The sequence below is a fragment of the Anomaloglossus baeobatrachus genome, chromosome 8 (assembly GCF_048569485.1).
Source record: "Anomaloglossus baeobatrachus isolate aAnoBae1 chromosome 8, aAnoBae1.hap1, whole genome shotgun sequence".
Taxonomy (NCBI): Eukaryota; Metazoa; Chordata; class Amphibia; order Anura; family Aromobatidae; genus Anomaloglossus; species Anomaloglossus baeobatrachus.
In genome coordinates this window covers 131,010,543-131,030,942 of record NC_134360.1, presented here as the reverse complement: position 1 = coordinate 131,030,942, position 20,400 = coordinate 131,010,543, and the positions used below count along the sequence as shown (strand labels likewise).

The 20,400-nt window shown below is 43.1% G+C and overlaps 1 protein-coding gene across 3 annotated transcripts in view; it reads left to right on the top strand.

Annotated features, from left to right (window-relative positions):
- Positions 1 to 20,400, top strand: part of PLA2G4A (phospholipase A2 group IVA) — a 337,394-nt gene that overhangs the window by 225,952 nt on the left and 91,042 nt on the right. For all 3 annotated transcript variants that reach the window (XM_075320930.1, XM_075320931.1, XM_075320933.1), the window contains 2 exons: positions 12,475 to 12,612; positions 13,497 to 13,586. In XM_075320930.1, coding sequence (XP_075177045.1) covers positions 12,475 to 12,612; positions 13,497 to 13,586 — 228 coding nt within the window. The remainder of the gene's footprint in view (positions 1 to 12,474; positions 12,613 to 13,496; positions 13,587 to 20,400) is intronic.

Below are 20,400 nucleotides of genomic sequence, written 5' to 3'. Positions count from 1 at the left end.
GAAATAATTAAAAAAAACGGGCTTCCCTATATTTTTGGTTCCCAGCCGGGTACAAATAGGCAACTGGGGGTTGGAGGCAGCCCGTGGCTGCCTGCTGTACCTGGCTAGCATACAAAAATATGGCGAAGCCCACGTCATTTTTTTGGTGGGCAAAAAACTTCTGCATACAGTCCTGGATGGAGTATGCTGAGCCTTGTAGTTCTGCAGCTGCTGTCTGCTCTTCTCCATACAGACAGACAGCAGCTGCAGAACTACAAGGCTCAGCATACTCCATCCAGGACTGTATGCAGAAGTTTTTTGCCACCTGAAAAAATTATGTGGGCTTCGCCATATTTTTGTATGCTAGCCAGGTACAGCAGGCAGGTACGGCTGCCCCCAACCCCCAGTTGCCTATTTGTACCCGGCTGGGAACCAAAAATAAAGGGAAGCCCTTTTTTTATTATTTCATGAAATAATTAGAAAACAAATGACGTAGGCTTCGCCCCATTTTTGTGTCCAGCCAGGTACAACTAGGCAGCTGGGGATTGGAATCCGCAGCACAGGTTGGCCTGAGCTTTCTGGGCCCCACTGCTGAGAATTGCAGTCTGCAGCCGCCTCAGAAAATGGCATTTTCATAGAAGCGCCATATTCTGGCGCTGTATCCAACTCTTCCAGCACCTGCCTGCTATACCTGGCTAGCATACAAAAATATGGCGAAGCTCACGTCCTTTTTTTGTAGTTTTTTGGCAAAAAAAATAAAAAATGCTTCCCTGGATTTTCCATTGCCAGTGAAGGTAACACCAAGCAGTGGGGGTTAGCAGCCAGTAGCTGCTTGGATTACCCTTAGCTAGCAATACAAAAAATGCAGCGGGAGCCCATATATATTTTTTTTAATTATTTATTTAAATAACTAAAAATAAAATGGGCTTCCCTGTATTTTGATTGCTGGACATCACAGTGCTGTAAAAATAAATCTTTAAAAAAATGACGTAGCGCTCCGCGGTATTTTTGATTCTCAGCGCACATAAAGCAGACAGCTATGGGTTGCCACCCCCATCTGCCTGCCGTTACCTTGGTTGGCAATCAAAATACAGGGAAGCCCATTAATTTTTTCTATTTAAAAAATAGTTAAAAAAAAATTTGATAGCCATTTTGATAGCCAGCTAGGGTAAAGCAGACGGCTGTAGCCTGAAAACCACAGCTGGCAGCTTTACCGTGGTTGGGGATCCAATGGGGAGGTCCCCTCAGGCACTTTTTTATAATTATTTTATAAATTTTAATAATTACACAATAAAAGTAGGGTCCCCCCCAAATTGGATCACCAGCCAAGGTAAAGCGGACAGCTGTGGTCTGGTATTCTCAGGGTGGGAAGGTCCATAGTTATTGGGCCTTCACAGCCTAAAAATAGCAGGCCGCAGGCACCCCAGATGTGGCGCATCCACTAGATGCGCCAATCCTGGCGCTTCACCCCAGCTCATCCTGTGCCCTGGTGCAGTGGCAAACTGGGTAATAAATCGGGTTGATACTAGCTGTAAAGTCACCTGAGATCAAGCCCAGCAGTTTGTGATGTCATGGCGTCTATTAGATACCCAACATCATAAACTGTCAGTACTAACAAAAAAAAAAAAATCGACAAAAGAAATTTATTTGAAAAAACAGTCCCCAAAACATTTCCTCTTTCACCAATTTATTGTAAGAAAAAAAATAAAGGGGTCCCACGACGACTCTGGACCGTCTAGAATATGGGGGGGGAGACACTCAGGGAACGTATCCCCCATTTTCTAGGAGTGCGGACCCTTCATGTGAGAAGTGTGGGTGCAATGAATCTGCACTCACTCTTCTCGGGTCCACAGCAGCAGAGTCCATGTCGTAATGGTTGCTACCAAAGCTGCAATGCCCTGCTCATGAGGTAAGGGCATGCCTAATCAGGAGAACTACTGTAGAGGAAGCTCTGCTCACTGGTATATAGGTGCTCAGAGGTAATAATAGATAAAATTAGTGAGTAACCTCGGCACTCTCAATCTCCCAGACTAAGTCAGTAAGTCACAACGGATAGTAATGCAAAATCACTCCTTATTGGTCCGTATTAAGAAAAAAAAAATTTTCATAAGCATACAGTTAGGTCCAGAAATATTTGGACAGTGGCACAATTTTCGCGAGTTGGGCTCTGCATGCCACCACATTGGATTTGAAATGAAACCTCTACAACAGAATTCAAGTGCAGATTGTAACGTTTAATTTGAAGGTTTGAACAAAAATATCTGATAGAAATTGTAGGAATTGTACACATTTCTTTACAAACACTCCACATTTTAGGAGGTCAAAAGTAATTGGACAAATAAACCAAACCCAAACAAAATATTTTTATTTTCAATATTTTGTTGCGAATCCTTTGGAGGCAATCACTGCCTTAAGTCTGGAACCCATGGACATCACCAAACGCTGGGTTTCCTCCTTCTTAATGCTTTGCCAGGCCTTTACAGCCGCAGCCTTCAGGTCTTGCTTGTTTGTGGGTCTTTCCGTCTTAAGTCTGGATTTGAGCAAGTGAAATGCATGCTCAATTGGGTTAAGATCTGGTGATTGACTTGGCCATTGCAGAATGTTCCACTTTTTTGCACTCATGAACTCCTGGGTGGATTTGGCTGTATGCTTGGGGTCATTGTCCATCTGTACTATGAAGCGCCGTCCGATCAACTTTGCGGCATTTGGCTGAATCTGGGCTGAAAGTATATCCCGGTACACTTCAGAATTCATCCGGCTACTCTTGTCTGCTGTTATGTCATCAATAAACACAAGTGACCCAGTGCCATTGAAAGCCATGCATGCCAATGCCATCACGTTGCTTCCACCATGTTTTACAGAGGATGTGGTGAGCCTTGGATCATGTGCCGTTCCCTTTCTTCTCCAAACTTTTTTCTTCCCATCATTCTGGTACAGGTTGATCTTTGTCTCATCTGTCCATAGAATACTTTTCCAGAACTGAGCTGGCTTCATGAGGTGTTTTTCAGCAAATTTAACTCTGGCCTGTCTATTTTTGGAATTGATGAATGGTTTGCATCTAGATGTGAACCCTTTGTATTTACTTTCATGGAGTCTTCTCTTTACTGTTGACTTAGAGACAGATACACTCACTTCACTGAGAGTGTTCTGGACTTCAGTTGATGTTGTGAACGGGTTCTTCTTCACCAAAGAAAGTATGCGGCGATCATCCACCACTGTTGTCATCCGTGGACGCCCAGGCCTTTTTGAGTTCCCAAGCTCACCAGTCAGTTCCTTTTTTCTCAGAATGTACCCGACTGTTGATTTTGCTACTCCAAGCATGTCTGCTATCTCTCTGATGGATTTTTTCTTTTTTTCAGTCTCAGGATGTTCTGCTTCAACTCAATTGAGAGTTCCTTAAACCGCATGTTGTCTGGTCACAGCAACAGCTTCCAAATGCAAAACCACACACCTATAATCAACCCCAGACCTTTTAACTACTTCATTGATTACAGGTTAACGAGGGAGACGCCTTCAGAGTTAATTGCAGCCCTTAGAGTCCCTTGTCCATTTACTTTTGGTCCCTTGAAAAAGAGGAGGCTATGCATTACAGAGCTATGATTCCTAAACCCTTTCTCCGATTTGGATGTGAAAACTCTCATATTGCAGCTGGGAGTGTGCACTTTCAGCCCATATTATATATATAATTGTATTTCTGAACATGTTTTTGTAAACAGCTAAAATAACAAAACTTGTGTCACTGTCCAAATATTTCTGGACCTAACTGTATATGTTTTTGTCCAAAACAAGTTACAAATGACGTTTCGGCCTGAGCCTTCGTCAGATTGGACTTATCTGCATGTAATCATGAAAAATGACAATAATCAGTATCACATAAGAGTGAGAGAACAATAACATGAACTCGAACAATGTAGAGGTACAATTGGGATGCAGCAAAAAAATTGCAACACAGCAAGAAATGAAACACATGATACAAATGTCATAATACAGTATAAGGACAATATAGTAATGACAAATATGGGGTCAGAGTAGGCTTAGACAGCTCTGGTACGAAAGAGATGTCAATCATAAAGTAACATGTGCAGTAGGTGTAGAGCTACAGTATATGCATAGGCAGAGCTAATGGGTAGACCGACCATAGAAAAAGTGGAGACAAGGTGGAGACAAGGTGGAGACAAGGTGGAGACAAAGTGGAGCACCCTTTGGTGCCTTTCATGTGGCACTAAGGGGTGCTTAGCTTTGTATTTAGCCAAAAAAAATGAAAAAAAAATGACGTAGGGTTCCCCCTAGTTTTGTAGCGAGCTAGGGTAAAGCAGACGGCTGCAGCCTGCAGACCACAGCTGGCAACCTCACCTTGGCTGGTAATCCAAAACTGAGGGCATCCCACGCTGTTATTTTAAATTAAATAAATAATTTAAAAAAAAAAAACACGTAGGGGTCCCCCAAAATTGGATCACCAGCCAAGGTAAAGCAGACAGCTGGGGCCTGATATTCTCAGACTAGGGAGGTCCATGGTTATTGGACTCTCCCCAGCCTAAAAATAGCAGGCCGCAGCCGCCCCAGAAGTGGCGCATCCATTAGATGCGCCAATCCTGGTGCTTCGCCCCAGCTCATCCCGCGCCCTGGTGCGGTGGCAAACGGGGTAATATATGGGGTTAATACCAGATGTGTAATGTCACCTGGCATCAAGCCCTGGGGTTGGTGAGGTCAGGCGTCTATCAGATACCCGACATCACCAACCCAGTCAGTAATAAAAAAAAAATAGACGACAACCAAATTTTTATTTGAAAAAACTCCCCAAAACATTCCCTCTTTAACCAATTTATTAGAATGAAAAACAAATCCAGGTCTGGTGTAATCCAAGGGGTTGCCATGACGATCCACACTGTCCCAGTCAATGAAGAGCAGGATGTTCCCCATTGGCTGGGAGAGCAGTGCAGTGACCTGAGCTAACATCAATGGGTCAGCCCAGGTCACTGCAGGGGATGACAAGTGCTGCTGTCAGCGAGGTACATTACCTGCGCTGATCTCCAGCACACTGACAGCCCCTGTCACTGAGTTCAATGACCGGCGCCTTCACATCAAGTATCGCGAGAGGCCCATGACGTCACCGCTAGTCAGTCTCGGGTCGGAAGCGAGAGGTGATGTGACAAGCGGCGGCCATGGAGGACAGTGACAGCGCTGAGGTCGGGATGGCGGGACTTCATCACCGCAGGTAAGCCGAGCGGGACCATGTGTGCACAGTGTGTGTGTGTGTGTGTGTGTGTGTGTGTGTGTGTACATGCCGCGGGCAGGAGGGGGCGGAGCGAGCTGAGCAGGGAAGTGTGGGCTTCCTGCACGTAACTAAGATAAACATCGGGTTACTAACCAAAGCGCTTTGCTTGGATACCCGATGTTTATCTTGGTTACCAGCTTGTGGCAGGCTGCCAGCGATGGCTCCTGCACACTGTAGCTGTAAAAAGCCCTGCTTCTTGCTGCTAGAACCGTTCTCGAACGTATCTAGAACTATCGAGCTTTTGCAAAAAGCTCGAGTTCTAGTTCGATCTCGAACAGCCCCCAAAATCACTCGAGCTTAGAACTGGAGAACCGCGAACCGCGCTCAACTCTAACCGCTATATAACGTAAATTAATAAGAAAAGAAAGAGAAAAGTATATATCCCCATCAGCAGTCAGTGTCCACCGTGCTCCCAGATGGAAAAGGAGAGGTTGGCAACTGGAAGGTTCGGTGGAGGATACAGAGCTGTGTGGCTATGAAACTAATAGTAGCCTGAACCAAGTTAGACGCCACTCGGATCTTGAGACTGGGAGCCCTGTTAGCGTAACAGGGTCCACACGTCCACCCAGCCCAGGAACTCCCTGTTAACATCACAGGGGCCATTCAGGACGCTGACCGTGTGCATTGGGGCCACACCTGTGAACAGCAGGCGCATCAGCAGCAGCAGGCCTGTTAATGCCACTGGGCTGCACAAGCAGGACTTGTAGGACAGGAGCTGGTCTTAACCGTTCTGCGTTACCAACTGTGGTGGCGGCCTGCATCGACGCCCTATCCCTGCCTACCTCTGGCCTAAAGCCGCAATGGGTTCAACACATGGAGGTGTGCTCTTTCAGAGCATAATAGAAGACTGCACACCTCCTTGTTGTCTCCAGCCCCTTTTATAACCTGGGTCCGCCCCAAACCAGGGTGGACCACAATGCACCTCCTGGAGACAAAAGCAGAATGATACGTCATGAGTGGCATAACTAGCGTCCTATTTGGAACCGCAACTTCAATGATGACCTCATGGCTGTCATGACCCAAACACCTCACCAGTCATCGTCTGACCATCAATAATGCGGTGACAAGTCATAGGGGCGGGCCTCTGTAAGCCATTTGGGAGTGGCCTGGCCACATCGTCAGTTTCTGATGCAGTAAGTGCCTGACCATGGTCAGTTGCATGAAATACAGTCTCTGAAAAAAGACTATCAGCTTTAGCATGGTGTCTAGGCACAACACAGGACTTAGACCCGGCACGGAGTGCAAGTACCTGTGCAAAGAGGCTTTTCGCACTAAGTGTGGGAGCATGCGCTGTAGCCCGAAATGAAGACTTAGCCTCAGGAATGGCACAGTCAGGCTGAGCATACTCACTAGGCAAAACACTGGAGTTAGGCTGTGGCTGGGGTAAATCGGCACACGCATGCGCACTAGCTGCCTCTCCACACTTAGACGTGGAGGAGAAAGCAGCCAGCTGGACAACCCGAGGCACAGGCCTAAATGGCAGCTGATGCCTGGGCGCAACTGAAACTGCAGCAGGCTGCTTGCGTTTAAGGCGTCACCGTTTTGTAACAACAAATAACATCAAAAAGAACAGGTGTACTTCTTCCCATGGATAATCTGATATGATCCCTTTTTTCATGGACACGACCATCGCTAACAAATGTAGATGAGGCCAAATCAGCAGCTGCTTCAATGGATCTGAATTGCTCCATAAAGTGGTCTCTCCTCTACCCCAATTTCAAGATCCCAAATACTCCATTCCTCTGTGGTGTCAATCCAATCGCACTTGCTTCCTAACAGCTCTCAAGTTTCCACCAGCCTTGCTGAGTATGGGGTGACAGAGATGGTTGAGTTTGCATAGCTGTTCAGTCGCACTATAGCCTGGGAATCAGAGGTCTGCTCCAAAGCTGCAATGAGTACAGACAAGGAAGTTATTATTATTTTTATTATTATTGATTTATAGAGCACCATTGTTTCCATGGTGCTGTACATGAGAAGGGGGTTACATACAGAATACATATACAAGTAACTATAGACAGACTGGTACAGAGGGAAGAGGGCCCTGCCCTTGCGGGATTGCATTCTAAAGGATTTTTGGGAGGAGACAGTAGGAGTTGTTTAGGTTGAGCGTCAAGTACGTATGGTGGTGGTGTCATTGAAGGTTATAGTCATTTCTGAACAGATGAGTTTTCAGATTCAGTTTGAAGCTTGCGTGTGTAGCATATAATCTAACGTGTTGAGGTAGCGAGTTCCATGAGACAGGGGAAATGATCTGCGCAGATAGCCTGAAGCTTTGTGACTGGGATCCAGGCCCCGATGAATAAGGTGCTGTGCCTAATCTACACCCTCATTTCCAAAAATTAAATCCTACTGGTGGAGACAATGGGGAACATGATGAGGAGCACAGATACCTGATTGGAAGGACAACTTTACTATTCGGTCAGGGCAGGAAGAGGTTGTCTCGGAGGACTCAGGACGAGGGGAATGAAAACACACAGGGTTATTGATGAGGTTGGAGACAACACTTACTGTCAAACCAAAGTCAGCCAGTCGATGAGGTCAGCAGAGGAGGTGGAGAAGGATGCTACTGACGACGAGGTTACGTTGCGTCTTCCTGGCCAGAGCCAAAGTACTGGAAGCACGTCAACAACTGAATCCTGGACCACAACTTTGACTCTGAGCAGATGTCGTGTTGGCTATGCAGGTCGCATGGGCTGTAAGCCTTTCCTAGCCTGTGAATTTTTGGACATCGCAAAGGATCACCAAAGTCATGTAATCTGTAATATTTGTCAACAATCTGTAAGTAGAAGGCAAAAACTCACACTTTTGAGTAATTCCTCCATGAAGTATCACATGGATATGAATTGACAGCGTGAAGGTGTATTGCTCAGCTTTAGCAACTGTCAACGCAATATGCTTATTTGCCGTTCATTGCATGCATTGTTGCAGACTACACACAAGGGGCTGCTGTTTTTTTGGATCTGCCTTTGGTCACTATAGCAATATAAAATTGCTCTTCGGGTGTGGACTTGGAGATGCTGTCTATGAACAGAAGGAAAAGCTAAAGGTGTGTGTTACAGCAAGAAGCCACCGCGGAAACACTTCGTTCAATTGTGAGGGGAGTTGTGTTGTACTTTGATGATGAGCACTGTAACGTCAGTGAGCAGCATCCTGTGCCACAGACCAACATTCTTACAGTGCTGTCTATGCTGTTTACCGTGAGAGGAGCGTAAAGTCTGTATTTCTGGCAACTGGACATCACAGTACCCGGGTATGGTAGGCTGTGCCCAGACAATAATGCGGGCACGCAACACTTTGTTTTATTAGCAAAACACATATCTGTTCTGGGTAGGCCGACTATATAGACAATAAGACTTGCTGCCTCTGCACTGTCAAATTGTCACGTACAGTTTAAATCATAGAGGGACAGCAACACATGTTTGCATTGACTGTTGCTTTTCAAGATTTCCATGACTGTGTTGCAGAGCTGTGTGCTTTGCATTCACACTGTTATCATCTGCATTATCTGTGAGGCTTCAGCTAACAAGGGTATTCAGGGGGGGGTAATGTGTTTTGTCCATGTATAGGTAGATAACTTGTAAGCTCTTGTGATGCGCCACTGGTAAGTCGTGTTCGCACACACACACACACACACACACACACACACACACACGCACAAACACACAATTACTGCTACACAGAGGGATTAGCAGGTAGTAGGCAACAGAATAGATTGTTCAATTATTTTAATTGTATGCATGGTTCTTATTGTTTGTTTTGGTAAAGTTAAACAATCATTTATCAACCCAACTGCCTAGAGTCCTTTTCCTGTTGCCTGGTTTTGCTGCATACTGGGGAGCCCACCCTGTACACGACTTAAAATGAAGCATAAGTCACAATGTGAATTTCACTGTGCTACAATGCGGCCTAGCGTGCCTGTGCAACCACCGCCTGCCCCATCAAGTGCATCTGCGTGCTCTTCATCCTCTGTGACTGTGGGGACAGCAGTCACACATGGTTTTTCACACTGAACTTCCACTCGCAACAGGGAGTGTGATTGGCAGGTAATCACTTGTTTTGGAAGTGGAAACAGAAGGTATTGTTGAACTGTCAGACATCGAGAGAACCATCATTGGATGCAGGCTACATTATATCCACGCCTGCACCTTCGTCACAGATTGGCTGGACTACCTGCAGTTAATAATTGCATTCCAGAAACGGAAAGGAGTGTAGAATGCACATGTGTTGTACCTTGCTTGGCAGCAAAGGAACACTAACTTAGTATTCCAGACAATTTTAGGAAGGCAGAAAAAGAGTCCGCTCTTTGTGCAAATTAAATAGCGTGGCAAAAGTGGACAGATGGGTACAGTGGCCGTGTTCTGTGGGTACCAGGACAGTAAAAGAAGCCTCACTTTCTATCCCTCCTAATGATCAAATGCAGCAAGGAATTCCCTGAGTTTGCTATAAAATTAGCATAGCTAAATGTGCAGGAGGGTGTCATGCAGAAGTGCTAGAAATAGCTTGGCACCAGTGGGGCACTAATGGAATACAACAGCCAGTTCGATGATGCCACTAAATGGCAGTATTTTTTGCTATCATTATAGCTTATTAAAAATGGAGCAGGAGGGTGTCATGCAGAGGTGCTAGAAATAGCTTGGCACCAGTGGGGCACTAATGGAATACAACAGCCAGTTCTATGATGCCACTAAATGGCAGTATTTTTTGCTATCATTATAGCTTATTAAAAACAGAGCAGGAGGGTGTCATGCAGAGGTGCTGCAAATATCTTTGCACTAGTGGGACTATAGCAAAGTCCAATAGCCACGTTTAGGATGCCACTAGGTACACTGAGTGTTTGCTAGTATAATGGCTTAGTTATAATGAGTTGGAGTGTGCAGAGGACAGGAGGGTACAGTGCCAGGGTTGTGGGGCTCTGGGTAGGGGAATGGAAGCCTGCCTTTCTATTCCCTCCTAATGGGGAAGTGCAGCGACGAAATCCCTGACCTTGGCTACACAGACGCTGTCTCTGTTTTCAGGACCTGTCACCAATGGCTCTGACCCTGCCGGTACGAGCCCTTAAAAGGACTGATAGAAAGTGCTCTCCCTAAGCTGTCCAGCGCTGTGGATGGAGCGCATACAGCTGTATCGGCGATAGGATTTAGGACGGAGCTGCGCCAGTGATGTCTGACACCAAGGACGCAGAAGGCAGATAATGGCGTGCTGGAGGAAAATGTCCGGTTTTATAATGCAGGGACATGTGACATGGACATCCTATCACACATGCCGTTGCTTCTCTGGCTAAAAGTCCACTTAGCTGTGTGTGTGTCTGGGATTGGCTGACATGCTGGCCCGCCCCACTACACGTGCGCGCTTAGGGAAGGAAGACAAGGAAAAAAAAAAAAAAATGGCGATCGCCATTATTCAAACAGCAGTGATCTGAAGGCGCTGTTCCCGCACACTATACACTGAAATGTCATAATAGTGTGAGTCACAGAGTGACTTACACTATTACAGCGGAAAGCCAGCTAGGAATTAGCTGTTTTTTTGCTGCTAGAACCGTTCTCGAACTGCAAAAAGCTTGAGTTCTAGTTCGATCTAGAACAGGCCCCAAAATCACTCGAGCCTAGAACTGGAGAACCTCGAACCGCGAACCGCGCTCAACTCTAGTCCTGATCCAACAACTTGAGAAATTAAAAAAAAAAAATAATAGTAAATACATAAAGCAAGCGCACTATACTTACCGAGTCTCCAGCATTGCTGTAACTGCTTCTGGGCCGCTCACTCTTTTCTTCCAGGGCTGCTTATTCGCCTGATACAAATTCAATGCTTCCCCTGTCCACCGACAGTTCTGGTGTCTGTACTTGGTTGCAGTCAGACAGCGCCCCCAGCTTGTGTGACAGCGTGTCTGGCTGCTTTTGATCACAGACCCCGTTTGCATGTCCCTGTAGATCGGAGTAAAAATAAATAAAGAAAAAAATTAGCGTAGGGGCCCCCCATATTATTATAATACCCAGCACAGATAAAGCATATGGCGACAGGCTGCAGCCCCCAGACGTGCGCTTATGTTGGCTGTGTATCAAAATAAGAACCACATCTGGCTTTTTTTTATTATTTTAAATCATTTTAAAAATGGTGTGCTATCCCCACAATTTAAATACCTAGCTATGATAAAGCCCGACAGCTTGGCACTGGTATTCTCACCCATGGTTATTGGCCCCACTAACCTACAAATAGCAGCCTGCAGCTGCCCAGGATTGCTGCGTCTTTTAGATGTGACAATCCCAGATGTTTACTAGGCTCTTTCCGATTGCCCTGGAAATTGGTGCAGTGGAAACTGGGGTAATAAGGGGTTAATAACAGCTCACAGGTGCCACTAAACCCTAGATTAGTAATGGGGACCGTCTATGAGAAGCTCTCAGTACTAACCTGTATATGAAAAGAAATTAACACAAACACCGAAAAAAATCCTTTTTTTAACATAAAATACAAAAAAAGCCCTCTTTTACCCTTTTATTAACTCCAAAAACACCTAGGTCCGACATAATCCACATGAGGACCCATGACGATTCCAGCACTGCTACATCTGAAGTACAGTGACCTGTATGCAGGGTCTTTGATTGCAAGCAGCCAGACACGCTGTCACAAAGGCTGAGGGCACTGTCTGACTGCAATAAATCACAGACACCAGGACTAACGTTGGGCGGGGGAAGCAGTGAATGTGCATGAGTGAAAATGAGCTGCCCCGAAAGTAGAATGAGCGGCCTGGAAGCAGTTACAGCTGTGTTGGAGACTCGGTAAGTATAGTACACTTGCTTTAATCCCTCTATCTCTTCTACCACCATTTTTAAGTGCCGGCTTCTGGTTCCCATAGATTTTCATATGGGGACCGGCGTCCTTTGAATCTGGTTAGTCCCGCCAATCCCAGATATCTGCGAATACACCTATCAGTATTCAGCATCCTATGACCTACATGCCCATATTGACAGCCTATGAGGGTTGATCCTCATGACAGGTTCCTTTTAATTAGCCAGCCAAACAGCTAGAAACCCTTGTTGCCTTCATTTGTAGCTGTAGTTCCCTTGTTTTGTATAGCGAACAGTATTGTAATGCACCCTACTTATGTTCTCCCGCAGTCTAACATATTGCTTCCACTTCTCACCTTTTTGATTTTTAATTTTTTGGAAGTTTTCTGCTGGATAAAATGTAACCATTACAAAATCCTTTCTTTGTTTATTTTGCAGATTGGGTGGAATTTACGCCACATGAGATAGGAATGGCAAAGTACGGCACGTTTATGTCACCAGAGCTTTTTGGAAGCAAGTTTTATATGGGAACTGTTATAAAGAAATATGAAGAATACCCACTACACTTTTTAATGGGTAAGTAAAAGATTATTTGCAATAGATTATTTTTCATATTTAGTACACAAATGTATACATTAATTATAAATGATGATAATGCTTGGCTGACATTGGTGAAAAACTGACAATCTTGGAGTTACAGCTCCCAAACCTTTAGTGACGATAAAGCTGGCGGATCTAGGGTGGGCTTAACGCCAGCACCCCTTATGTCAAAGTGAAAGGCTATATATCAAAGCACTTGGTGCGCAAGGACAGTGAATGAATTGACTGGATCTTGCTGTAACAAGTAACTTAAAGAGATCAGCTTCATTAGAGCTGGATTCACATGGGCAAATAAAAAAAAACTCATCCACGCTTCATCCTGAAATCTTGTCGATTTGAGTAACTGCTGCTTTATAAAAACAGATTGCACACGGATTGCAAATGAACTGCAAGTGAGAAAAACATTGTTCAAAACCAAAAACCATTTCTGATATTAAAGATTTGCCACTTATTCATAAAAATCAAAGGCTATACGGTGGCTTTTTCTTTTTTTTTTTTTTAAAGCACCCATAGGTCTGAATCAGTGAGTTTTATCCAACACATGGAAAAAACTAGTGCAGGTTTGTTTTGTTTTTTTTATTATGGACTAAGTTTTCATTATGGACTGAAGGGCTACTGTAATTAGTTAATGTCTGATTTGTAAATGTTCCCTCTTTAAGTTGGAATGGTCAGCAAGAAATGTAACCTAATGATAAAAATCTTTATAAACCAGTGCAACCAACCATTTTTATACACTTTCCTCTTTTGGAATAATAGATTAGTACAGTCTTAGTGTGTATTATACTGTGTTTTATATGAACCCTGTAATTTTGTCAAATATAAGTTTTCTCCATAATTTCAGCTTTCTTCTGTCTTTTTAGGTGTCTGGGGTAGCGCTTTTTCAATATTGTTTAATCGAGTTCTTGGAGTTTCCAACCAAGCTAAAGGTGCCACAATGGAGGAAGAACTAGGTAACCACAGTAGCATAATTTGTGAAAACGTGCAAGGGAGAAAATCCATTTTAAAGTTATTGATTCTAGTAATTCCACTCTGTCATATGGCAAACTGACTGTTATTAGTTAAAAATTCTTTCATATGCTTTGTCCTTTTTTTTTTTTTTTTTTAATAATTTTTCATTTTTTCATATTTCACAGCGAGCTATCAGTATATTAAATGCTCGTCCTTCTTTACTGTTGTTTTTTTTAAGCTTTGGGGGTTTTTTTTAGTTTTTTTTTGTATTTAAAGCCTGATTACCATTGCATTAGTGGAAAGTACGGCCTTTCTTCCCAATATGTCATGTAATGTTTTTCAGTTGTAAATGAATATTTGCATAGAGCACAATGATATTTAATCATGCATTAGCAGCATACTTAATGCCACATAGCATCCAATCTGCGTTACACTTAGATATTTTGACCTGTCCGGAGGTTCAGAAATCAATCTGGTGATTCCTGAAAATGGTCTATGCATGTCCATTGTGAAGCCAGCAAAGTCTATGAGAATTCAGAAGTGTGGTGCCCACATTGCTTATTTTTCCCTTGCGTATTTGGTGCAGAAAAAAAGAAATCTGCACCAAATATGCAAGGGAAAAATACTCAACGTGGGCATAGCACTTCTGAATTCTCATAGACTTTGCTGGCTTCACAATGGACATGCAGATTTTGCTGCAGATTTCTGAAAATCTGCATCAATATCCAAGTCAAAATATGCAGCATGGGCACAGGGCCTTAGGCTATGTGCCCACGGGGGAAAGTGTCCTGCGGTTATATCCGCAGGACATTAAGCAGGATCTCCCAGAAAACCGCAGCACAACTTTCTCTGTTTCCATGCTGCGGTTTATTTGTGGAATGTCCTGCGGATATGGTGCGGGCATTTTGCATTGAGGATACAGTACCATGGCTTCAGCACTGCATCCTCAATGCAGAGCAAGTGCTGAGTGGTTGGGGCGTTCATACCTCCATCATGCAGCACTTCTCTCCTGTCTCCGGCCGTGTTTACACTGTGAAGGAGAAGGTGGGCGGGCCTGAACTAGCTCCGGCTGTCACATGACCGGAGCTCGTGCAGGCCCCGCCCACCTCCTCCTTCCTTCTCCTGTGCACCGAGAGAAAATGACCGGGTGTTTGCTATCAAGGCAGGTAAGTATGGGACCAGGCAGGGGATTTCCGCAGGTAATGCCGCAGGAATAATTGACATGCAGTTATGTGTGGCTGTGGGATATCCGCAGTATATTCCGCAACCGCACATTGCGCAACGTGGACACAGCACTCCCCATGTCCCATAGGATAACATGGGGAGTGTCAGTACATGCTGACACCTGCGGATTTATCTGGAAAATCCATATAAATCCGCAGGTTTTCCACGGCAAAATCCGCAGAAGCAAGCTCCCGTGGGCACAGGGCCTTACAATTGGAACTAATACAGACTTAATTGCCTCTTGCACGATAAGCAATGATGCCTATAATTAAGATATTCAATTTTGGAATAACTGTTCTGAACTTTAAATTGTCACTGTAATTTTAACAAACTTTCAATATGAATAGCAGCAACATTTGTTAAAACTGAACTTTCCTGTAAAAAGGCCTATTACCCATAAGACAGACACAGCACAAATATAACTAAGGTGCTATCTGGTTCACTCAAATAGAGGAATAACAGGCACCAATAAGTGTACAGTATTGACACCAACCAATGTGGTATTGAAATACCTTGCTCCAACTCCATTTTGTGTGACACTCCTCTGTCCAGTAATGGTTTGATGATTCACCAATTAATCCTCCATATGGCTATTGTGTAGATTGTGGAAGTGGTGGGGGGGGGCTATAAACCTATAGCCACACAATACCCCAAATGGAAACAACGTGTGTCTTGGTACTCTTGACGTGTTTAGTCAGTGGACACGAACTGCAGCAGTCATGCAGTGAAATTAACTGAAATATTACTACCTAAACGTAAAAATGACTTGGCAGGAACTTCTGGGTAGGAGTGTGCATGGCAAAGATGTCGGTGCATCTGTCCTACATAATTGGACTAATTGGAGGAGATGCAGAGACACTGCCTGTCCATCGCTATGACGTAATGTCCCTTCATTCATATGGTGAAACACTAAAGTCCAACACACATAGAACGCATATGTTACAAACCATCCCTGTTGTTAAAATACAATAGTGATAACCAATGAAGCACACACAAGATATCTAGAGGAGGTGCTATGGGACATAAACATCATTGTATATAAAAAACTAAAGTCCACAATATTAGTAGCCTAATTACATAAAGCACAATATAAAACAAATAAATAGGAAGGACAAAGGTGGGCTTTTGTATTGAAAGAGACTAAAGTGCGTCAGGTTAATGGACCGGTGAAGAATTAATCCTCTCAAACTGCATCAACCTGAAGGGGAAGGGGGAGGGAAGCAAAAACTTTCCTCATGTAATACTGCCACTATCAAAAGGTGGGAGGGGAAGAATAAAAGGGGGCTGATGTATAGTTGTATATAAATGCTTGGGAGCCCCCGGTCAAAATTACTGTTTTTGTGAATAGAGACAAGTGAACCCGAGGTTCAGTGTTCACACCAAACATAGACTTAAAAAATAGAATTCAGATTTGGAGTTCGGGTGCTTACGTATGAATGCCACTCACGCGAGCATCGCTGTGCTCAGGTACGCTCGGTGCTCATCCCAGTGCATTTCCTTTGCAGTGTTTGAACAGCTTGCACTGAGGGTAACAGCATGATTTGATGTAGTGTGTGTGCCACCCCCCAAAATAAATAAATGCAAAATCCTGCCCACCTGCCCCTGGAATTGCTCTGTTTATGGCTGACTGCATGTGGGCGGAGACTGAACTGCCCAATTAGTGACTTCCAGTGGGGTTCAGGTAAAGTCCAGGTCCAGAACAGAACTTTAGACAAAGTGCAGCTGAATACGCTGAACTGAACCTCCATAAATCCACTCATCTTTAATTGTGAACAGCTAAGCAAGTTGAAGAAATTAACTTTGCCTTTTAGAGCTAAAGATGACAAATTTCCTTTGTATTTTAGGCCAGAAAATACAAATATTTTCATCTTCAACATTTGAAAAATTACACAAAGGAAAATGGGCCAATGCAAAAATGTGGGCATTCTTGGAGATTTGTGTGCATCGATAACTTTGTCCAACGTTTCATACCTTATTTAGCCTGTTAGGGTTATGGCTTGTTCACTTTGCTTGTTAGGAAAGGCCAAATGATGCAAATTTCACAGGTTTATAAAAACCCAGCCTCCTCTAACCATGTGCTAAAAAACAGCAGCCATGGGTTCTTCTAAGCAGTTACCTAGGGCTCTGAAAATGGTGGAGGCCCACAAAGCCAGAAGATTTCCCAGAATAATGCTAGAATCCCCGAATGACTTCCACTATACTTGTGTGCTTGAGTCACACCCATTTGAGCTGCAAACTGTTTATTACAAGTACCGGGCATTGTAGTGCTCGCTCATCACTAGTAACTACATACTTGTACTGATCTAGAGAATCATATTGTCAAATCAGTTTTAACATATAGTGAACGTATATTCACTTTTTTTTTTAATTTTTTTGTAAATTCAATGCACTTGGAATTTTTTTCCAGTACACTATCTGGTAAAATGAATGGAATCATTCACAAGTACAACTCATCCCCCAAAAAGATGTCATGGCTGTATTGACGGAAAATAAAAAAAAAATTATCACTCTTGGAAGAAGAGGAGGAGAAAAAAAAAAATTAAATTGCCCTGGGTTGAAAGGGTTAAAGGGAGTTAGTTTGAACAGTCTGTGGTGACAAAGTGAAGATGCTTGGTGCTTCATGGAAGGGCTAATCATTTAAATCCAACTCCCCACCTGCTTAGTTTCCATCCTCCCTTCTGTGGCTTTATGAAGCAAAAGGTGTCAATCAAAGAGAATGTGGGGGTGAAGATTGAGGGGAAAACAAATAGAGATGAGTGAACCTGAGGTTTGATTGTCGAACACCAACTTAGAAAATCAAGGTTCGGGTTCAGGGTTCAGATGCTTTATGTGCAAACTTCACTCACGCGAGCAATGCTATGCTCAGGTATGCTTGGTGCTCAGCCCTGTGCGAGTCGCTGGCAGTGTTTGAATGGCTCATGCTGGGGGTAACAACATCATTACATGTAGTGTGCAACCCAAAAAATTGTTTGAAAAAGCCCACCCACCTTCTCCCGGAAGTGGTCTGTTTATGGCTGGCTGTATGTGGGCAGAGACTCAAACTGCCAATCAGTTACTTGCTTCGGGGTTCTGCTCAAGCTTGAGCCAGTGGAGGGTCACCTCGTTTGCTGCCTTCGAATCGAACTTCCTCGGAATTGCTCATCTCTAGAAACAAACAGGTGGTAAGGTGGATTTAAATATTTGGCCCCACTACGATACACTGAATGCCTGTACTTTGTCACCTCAAAATTACTGTTGAAAGAGAGACAGCTGAGCACCTGCAGCTGTAGCCAGGTCTGATGACCGCATACTACTTTGGCTGTTTAGATCTATCTGATACTACGGTCACTATTAAAAATAGCATCTATAGGGTTAATGAGGGAACTCCCTCACAAGCATCAACAGTCCTTTGTTAGTATGCTGATTGTTGCCATGGTAACTGGAGGTCAAACAATGACCTTTTCTGTCTGTCAGGTATTTTGCCCCTTTGGACTATACCATAAGCATGGCTAAAACAGATCTCCTCTTTGTTTAAAACTGACAGATCTAATGCACTGCACAACATGAGTAGTGCAGTATTTATCACCGTACTGGGACTAAGTAAAAATAACTAATTGTTAAAATATGAGAGAACACAAAATAAAGTACCAAAATATAATTTATTTATTAAATGCATTTATGTAAATACAGAATAAATAAAAAGTACACCTTTTTGGGATCACTGTGATAGAACAACCCGAACTATAAAACTATCAAACTACCACATACAATCAACGACATTAAAAAAACCTTGATTAGTGTTTATCATACCACAGCAAAAATAATGGATGAAATGCCATAAAAAACTGATCCGTAAAGGATTATTTCTCTGAAAACGTGATCATCTTCTGCAAAAATAAAGTTCTCACATAGCTCTGTCCTAGGACCCCAGCACTGCAAAGCAACAGTGCTAACCACTGAGCCACCATGACACCCTAACCACTGAGCCATCACACTGCCTGTAATCATAAAAGAATAGAGTTGTCTTATCAATTAAAGGCACAGTGAATGCTTAAAAAAAAGTAATCATAATAATAATTTTCAGATTTTGTCTGCTTCATTTTTATGATTTTTAGGAAGCAGCATGATCAAGAAAAGTTATGTCCCACAATATGGTAGCAGAAAACCTTCAACTCGCCCACAAAAAAATGAGCCCTTGTAAAGCTTTGTCGACAGAAAAATAAAGTTTTATGGTTCTTAAAGCGCTTTTGATGTGCAACTTTTGCAACAGATTAAAAAAAAATGACATCTGGAATCAGCATTATTGTACTGACCAAAAGAATGGAGCTGTCTTAAACTTGAACAGCACAATGAATGACATAAAAGAAAAAAAAATGTATACTGATTTCTATACTGTTGATTTTGTTCACTCTGCTTCCCACAAAATCAGTATAAACCTAGGTTCTCATTTATCTGGTGCTTTACACTGAGCACTTACGTTGGCATCTTCCATCAAAATTGCTGAAAAGTGTGATTCAGACACAATTTCTGAAGGAAGCATTCAGTATTCTGAGACAGATGCAGTCATTTCAGGCTTCGTCTGGCCTCTTTTCAGGTGATATTCAAATTTTTTGTGCATGCACAAAGCTGTTGATCATGCTTTTGCACACTGCTAAACATAACGGACACTGACCGAACAAAGGCCACTCAGAGTACAAAGTAATACATCTGCCTTATTGCAGTGAATTGTTCTGTCAAGAAAAAATCCCACATCTAAATTCCCCATATTGTGCAGTTCACATGCATGGCATTATTGTAGTGGGCAGTGCATGACTATAGAAACACAATATAATGGGCATGAAGCTGGTACATTTACATCTTTCAATCTGCAGCAACAACTGCGTGCTTCTGGAAAATATCTATGGACCTATACTTGAAATAGTCCCTGCACATGGAGATGTATTCCCAGAGGGATATGTAATTTAAAAAATGGGGTCACTTTTTGGAGAATTTCGGCTATTCTGGTACTTTTTAGAAAGAACAAATATTGCCCACGAACTATTCCCGGAAACTCTGCTCTCCCTCCTTCTAAACCCTGATTGCATTATTTCCTGTATAGCATCTGAAGGTTTAACAAGCTTACTGAACGCGATTTTGAATACCTTGAAAGGTGCAGTTTATTCCATATGGGGTCTCGTTTTGGGGTCTTCTGACATAAGCCCCTCAGTCAATACAAACAAAAAATGGTTACTATAAAATCATAAACCGTTTTTTCCAAATTTCCTTGAGAAAATTAGAAATTACATTTTATGCCATCTAACATTAGAAAAAAAAGGTCTTTAAAAAAAATGATTATGACGTACAGTAGACATGTGGTAGACCTTCAGTACACAATGGCAAATAAATGATTGATATTTTGCCTTTTAAAATAGTTTTACAATAGCTGATTCTTAAAAATTGTAATGTTCAGATATTTTCATAAATAAACGTAAATCATATCAACCTCCATTTTCTTCTACCCCCAAAGAGAATTGTCTGGGGAAAAGTGTTTTCCAAATCGCTCGAAAAAGCACAAGCATTCTGTAGTCAGTACCGAATAAAATAACATGTTGGATTTCATAAATTTGGTTAAAA